Genomic DNA, 7,216 nt, shown 5'->3' with positions numbered 1-7,216 from the left:
TACAACATTTACGTCATTTAGCAGACGCTCTTATCCAGAGCGATTTACAGGAGCAATTAGGGTTAAGTGCCTTGCTCAAGGGCACATCGACAGATTTTTCACCTAGTTGGCTCGGGGATTAGAACCAGCGACCTTTTGGTTACTGGCACAATGCTCTTAACCACTAAACTACCTGAGATTAAGATTACTTCAGTGCTAAATCCTTTATTCAAGTTGATAACATGATAACCAATAACCATATTAAAAACCATGATTTACTCAATTATTAAACAATGATTCTGCAAACCATAGGAATAATTCCTACAGTCAGAATACCCCAAATTCAATGATTAGTGCTCAAAGATTTGACTGAGTAATGCACCTTCTTGTCTCCACGCGGTAGGTGGCGCTTTCTATCTTTTTGTATATCTAAACTCCGACAGGATGCGCACGCAAAAAATAACACAGTTATCGAAAATGGCGAAACATTGATAACGAGAAGCCATATACTCTTTACAACTATTACTATTTCGTGAATAAGCTGCTGACAAAAACCTTTAGAATCTTCATCGCTAGCTACAGTAGTTGTGACCGGTTAAATAAAACAAGGGTTTAAAATGTCGGAGACGAGTGTTTTGCGTCAACGGATAAGCTCTGTCATGGACATTCTAGCCTCCGCTGCCGTGACAGAGATTTGCAAGTTAGTAGAGGATTGCTGTGGAGCGTTAAGTGTAGAAGTCTTTCAAAGCAAGGAGCAAATCAAAATGCTAGAGAAGCAACTCAGCCTGTCTGAGTCGAGGTACAAGTCGGTGAGTGGCAAAGAAGGGCAGACGCTTGTTACCAGTGGTTCATCGAAAACCAACAGTCCTTCGGGCAATTACCCCGCGGCCTATGGCAATGATGCGGACAACACTGACGATGACGAAGGTGGGCTATCGATTTGTAACTGTCTTCAGGGTTGCCAGGTCTTCTATCATTTCTAGCTCACTGGCTACTCAAAATTGGCCGAAAAGGCCTAAAAACTAGTTCCACATTTTTATTTGCGCAGCAAGAGAGGAGTTGCCACCTTTATCCAATAGGTGTCTCCATAATGAAAATCTAAATACAACTGGTAAAATTGCTTTACCTCGTTCTCTGCATTTCTCCCTTTGTTATTAGTTCATGATAGTGAATGGTTAAAACATATTTTGTTTTTTTCAGAACATTATTGTAAAATGGTATTAACACAAGGCACATTGCTCTAAAATAATCGTATTTTCAACTGGAGTATAGAAATCCAAAAGCTCCAACAGTTTGCTTTTTGGCTTCTTTTATTTCATAAAAAATGTCCATTCAAGTGTGGCAGCAGGCATCCATTCCTCTGGACAGTCAGTAATGGAGTTAATAGGTTCCTCTCTGTCCTCACCTCTGCTCCGCTGTACACAGCTCTCTCTCTCCTCTTTCTGGCAATGCTAGCTAGCTTGCCACATACAGGGCTCGAGACTAACTTTTTTCATCTCGTCCCGAGGTGCAATTTAAATCGTCCCAAACTGAAGATTAACTGTCCCAAATTAAAATACTTATTATTTTTATTTTACCATATGCCAACATGGGTATACTCTAGGACCTAGGTCATTCGGTAATTTAAAAGGCTTATAAGAGTAGCTTAGCCTGCTACTGAAATAGCCAGAAATTCACATAAAAATGTTTATTCTAAAAAGCCAAACATTGGAATAATATTTACATCTATTTTACATAAATGTACATAAATAATTGGCCTACATGTAAAAGTGTAGCCTAGGCTGTATATGCGTATTGGCTACAGCCTCATGTCCACACCGATGCTGACATGAGGGAGGCGCCAGAAAAAGTAGCCGAACTTTAATTAGACTTTTAATTACATAAATATAGGCTAAATGCCAGTCATGTTTGACAATTTATAATGTAGGATAATTAACATTAACGTCTAAAGTCTTAAATTCTTTTGACATACTTGAAGCACAGTTCGTTCAGATCGAGCGGAGTCAGCATTCACAATCCTAGTCATATTAGCAACCCATGTTACATCTTTCTACATTTCTAACATATATTTTCATCTCTCACATGAAACCACTCGAATGTGCGGTGCACTCTTTAAAATGGTGTGTTCCCGCTAATTGAATTTTAGAACATTTGCGCATAGCCTTGTGCACTTTGCTGCGCTAATAATATTTAGAAATAATAGTTGATCAACATTTTAAGCTAAAAGTTCTGATCTGTTGCATCAGCTTCATTGCTTTTTAACATTTTGGGATGTAGCCTACAGTAGGCCTAGTTGTATGAATGTGGATCTATTGTCCAGGAACTGTCCCAGAGTCTGTTTGAACTATCCCAGACATTTTTGTATACCCTACCCATAAAGAAAGCACATAGTTTGATCCTCTCTCTGAAACTGTTGAATGATTATTTCTCAGTTTCTCTCGCTTTCTGTGTTGGCTCTAGTAAACTCAGCTGCACCTCCCTCTCCACCACTCTAACTCACTCACTCAGCAGATAGTCAGCGGCAGTAGGTCAGTGAAATTAATCATGTTTTTTTTATTAAGAGAAATCTCATGGTGGCCGCAGTGCAATTTAGAAGTAGCCCAAAAACCTGTGACTAATACATTTTCACCTGCGACTTCGTTTTCAAAGTAGCCGAATTTGACAGGAAAATTACGGACATGGCAACCCTGACTTTCTTTCTTTCTTTCTTCTGTGTTTACCGGCAGTTGGCATCCAATGTTTATTGTGCATTACCGCCACCAACTGTACTGGGGTGAAATAAATAAACTCCATTCGGTTGGAGGGGGACAAACTAAAACACAATTAACTTAACAAGCTCTAACTCTGTCCTTCAAAATTCCATAACTCCCTCCCCAGGCTCCGGGGCCTGAGAGGGTGGTACTGCTCATTCCAGTACCTCATCTAAATCCTTTCCCGAAAAATCCTTCAGTCCCTGGAACCGCTCTGCTGCATTCACAATAACGTCCATCCTTCCATTCCTCTTCTCCATGTTAGCTGTGCCATTGACCACCATTGCCATTAAAACCTTCACACGTAACATCTCTGGGTCCTGCTGGTGAGAGGCCATCCCTGCCGCCTGCAGAGAAAGCCTATCCACCACCATGGACTCTTCAGGACCACTCAATCCCTCAACCCTTCTGCTGCATATGATATCATCTGATTAGCCCTAACTCTAGCAACCTCATCATTTTTTACATTTTAGTCATTTAGCAGACGCTCTTATCCAGAGCGACGTACAGTTAGTGAGTGCATACATTATTTTATATTTTTTCATACTGGCCCCCTGTGGGAATCAAACCCACAACCCTGGCGTTGCAAACGCCATGCTCTACCAACTGAGCTACATCCCTGCCGGCCATTCCCTCCCCTACCCTGGACGACGCTGGGCCAATTGTGCGCCGCCCCATGGGTCTCCCGGTCGCGGCCGGCTACGACAGAGCCTGGATTCAAACCAGGATCTCTAGTGGCGCAGCTAGCACTGTGATGCAGTGCCTTAGACCACTGCGCCACTCCTCCTTCACCCTCGCCGGACACTCCAAAGACGTCGCTTCATGGTTCCCACCACATTTGCAAAACCTCCCTCCTGATATTTGACTGGAAATGTCTTTGGTTTGATCGGGGGTTTGGGCTTTGTCCGCTCTAGCATTCGAACTCTACAATCAATACTGCAGGTTTCATATAGCGAGAGAGTTTAAGAAATAATTTGCATTTCAAATCCAGTCAATATTTATTTTGTATTTATTTAATGTTTTTGTACTTTTTACCCCTTTTTCTCCCCAATTTCGTGATATCCAGTTGGTAGTTAGTCTTGTCCCATCGCTGCAACTCCCGTGCGGACTCGGAGAGGGGAAGGCCGAGAGCCATGCATCCTCTGAAACACGACCCCGCCAAGCCGCACTGCTTCTTGACACACTGCTCGCTAAACCCGGAAGCCAGCCGCACCAATGTGTCGGAGGAAACACTGTCCAGCTGGCGACTGAAGCCTGCGTACATGCGCCCGGCCGCCACAAGGAGTCGCTAGAGTGCGATGGGACAAGGACATCCCAGCTGGCCAAAACCTCCCCTAACCCGGACGACGCATGGCCAATTGTGCACCGCCTCGTGGGTCTCCCGGTCGCGGCCGGCAGCGACACAGCCTTGGATCAAACCCGGATCTGTAGTGCCGCCTCTAGCACTGATCAGTGCCTTAGACCGCTGCGCCACACGGGAGGCCCCAAATCCAGTCAATATTAATAATACAAAAAGTGAATAGAATAAACAATGTAACCTGTTCATTAAGTACAAGCTCTGTAGACAATCTCTCGTGGACAGACTACGTAAACATAAATGGTACCGTAGATCTGTCTTTATACTATGGGCACCGATAGCTAACGAGCAGCAATAGTTCCGGTGCTTGGATTTCACCATTTCACAGGTGGATAGCGTCTTTAAAATTTCGGGAGGGGACATTTGGCCTGTAACGTGCAAAGAGAAGCTCCTCGTTCTTGTTCTAGCATCTCTTCTCTTAACACGGATGGACCCACAACTTAATCGAGCAGCTGACCAATTACGCAAGACTTTAGTTCTGGGTTAACAGAGATTACTGAAGACATTAAGTCATTGGTTGTACTACCTTTGCGTTTTTTAAATGGACCATTAGTGTTGTTTAGACCAGTATTGAGCTATGCCCTCTCCATTATAATCAGTCGAGTCAGACTGCGGCTGCTGGTAAAAATGATTTGACCATTTATATACACAAACTGTTTGGGTCAATCAACAACAGCACAGATTAGTGCGAAATCCTGAACATAGCCTATTTTAGACCCCGTTATCTTATGTCAGATCATCAACACCTATCTCATCAGCATTTCAGTTCTAACTCATCCTTTCTCCTTCCCTTCAGATTTTCAGCAGTTCATTGTCTCTGAAGAGGAGCTTTCCCCTGAGCAGCAGCACTGTAAGCAGGAGTGGAGCACCAGTCTGGGACAAGATGACTGGAACATCATACAGATTAAAGAGGAACAGGAGGATTTCAGGATCATCCAGGAGGAGGAAGACTCTGTATTCACTCCTGCCTGGGTGAAAAGTGACTATGATCAGTACCCAACTCAGTCCTCACAAACCCAAAGTGAAGAATACAAAGACAGAATGGCCTCTACTGAACAGATCAAAACAGAACCTAAGGAAGATGATTCCTCAGAGCCAACCCGTGACTCTCAGCCCCACTGCAAATTGAAGGGTAGAAAATCCATGGATCTGAAATCACCAGTGCCAAGTAGAAGTCATACAGAAGATAAATCATTTTGCTGTAGTGATTGTGGTGAATGTTTCACTCAGATGGGAACATTGGATTCTCATATGAGGACCCACACACGGGAGAAGTCTTATCACTGTCAGGATTGTGACAAAGTGTTCACTCGGCTTGACCGCTTCAAATCGCATAGGAAGGCCCACACAGGAGAGAAACCTCATCGGTGTGGTGAATGTGGCAAATGTTTTTCTCAAGTTGGATATCTGAACTATCACATAAAGACTCACACAGGGGAGAAACCTCATCGCTGTCATGATTGTGGCAAATGTTTCTTTCGCATTGGTGAGCTTAAGCTTCATAGGAGGATTCACACAGGCGAGAAACCACATCGCTGCAAGGTCTGTGGCAAATGTTTTGCTCGTCCTAGTAATCTGAGTTCTCACATTAGGATTCACACAGGAGAGAAATCTTATAGCTGTCATTATTGTGGCAAATATTTTCGTCATAAAGGTAATCTGACAACACATATGAGGATCCACACAAGGAAAATCATATAATTGTTGCTATAGTAGCAGATATTTCAGCACTGGCGGTCACGAGAATCACATGAGCGATAAACTATATTGCTGTCAGGATTGTTGTAAATGTTTCACTAACTATTTGAATCTGAATCAGCTGGGGAGACGGAGAGGAGAAACCACATTCTACCAGAACTATAAAATATATATTTGACATTGTGTATGAGACGTTCACGCTGGAGCAATCTTCCAAGCCGTCTTTCAAATGCTTAAGTGGCAGAAGTGCATTGAATAGGCATCAGAGAATACACACTGAGAAGAATACACACTGAGAAGAAACTATGTAGGCTAAGTCATGATTGCTTCAAAACGAAGCAAGGCCTAAGAGGACATATGGAGAGAATGCACAGGAACATGACTGTGCCCTGTGTGGGGGAAGGGCATCAGACAGAAGATTGAGGCACATTTTGTAACTTCCACTTGTGTATCTTGGGTGAATAATATACTCTATGACTTTGGCTATTTGTAATTCTACAAATACAGTTACTATTGTTCATAGTTTAACTTGATTACGCTGTATAGTCATCTTCCATAACTTTCCATGTGATACAGCCAGGCAATCACTGCACAACATCTGTCAAATAGTTAACCTTATCACTATCGTTGGATTATCTTGATCTGATGAAACCCACGTTGATGCAAGCTGTAACCGAGCCCATCTCAAACGGTCACATGAACTGGTCCTATTGAATCCAGTAGAAACCATTTAGATTTCAGTTCAGCCCACTAGACACCAGTAGCCATTCTCTACCTGAACTAATGGAATTTCCACTAGGGAATTGATACATTGTTTATGTACGCATGTATGATACCTACTTCGGTGTGTAGTTATGGTGTGTTTTGCCCCCTATTGAATACTGTCTTCCTTGGAAGTCATGGTAAACATTTTAATGGAAAAGTTATAGAATTATTTATTGAAAAGAGTGGGAACCCTGTTTAAAAACCAAACAAATATCACATAATTACTTCAAGAGATCCATGTGTTTTATAACTAGTATAAGATGTTGATAATAAAATCATTTTAGCCTTTATTATTCATTTTACAGTTTCACGTGAAATGACTCTCACTTTGAAGGATTAAAAAAACTTGACCTGGAAGTTCTTCATTACTCTTGTTGGCTTCACGGGTGACGGAACACAACAGGAGCTAGCTATTGGCATTATCTGAAGAAAAAAAAAAGGTCTAAATTGGAGTTGAGTGATTTTTAACCAATGATGTACAGGGGATGCAGAGGAGATATTCAGAGCCGTTACAAAAACGATATCAGAGGACCAGGACAACGTTTATCTATCGAAAGAGGACAACGACCGTCTACAGGGGCTGCTTGACATCATCCTGAAACCTGAGATAAAGTTGTATAGAGCAGGTTTGTTACTTTCTCTGTATTCAACATACATTTTATAAACA

The 7,216-nt window shown here is 42.3% G+C and overlaps 1 protein-coding gene across 1 annotated transcript; it reads left to right on the top strand.

Moving 5' to 3' along the window:
• The first annotated feature begins 432 nt into the window (after window positions 1-432).
• Window positions 433-6,839, top strand: LOC121537653 (zinc finger protein 782). The gene is made up of 2 exons (XM_041845232.2): window positions 433-906; window positions 4,883-6,839. The coding sequence occupies exons 1-2, from the start codon at window positions 597-599 to the stop codon at window positions 5,785-5,787; spliced, it is 1,215 nt and encodes a 404-aa protein (XP_041701166.2). The 5' UTR covers window positions 433-596; the 3' UTR covers window positions 5,788-6,839.
• The last annotated feature ends 377 nt before the right edge of the window (window positions 6,840-7,216 follow it).

The sequence above is a fragment of the Coregonus clupeaformis genome, unplaced genomic scaffold (genome assembly GCF_020615455.1).
Source record: "Coregonus clupeaformis isolate EN_2021a unplaced genomic scaffold, ASM2061545v1 scaf0464, whole genome shotgun sequence".
NCBI classification, from domain to species: domain Eukaryota; kingdom Metazoa; phylum Chordata; class Actinopteri; order Salmoniformes; family Salmonidae; genus Coregonus; species Coregonus clupeaformis.
Note: the sequence above shows the minus strand (reverse complement) of the source record. Positions and strands in the feature narration are given on the sequence as shown.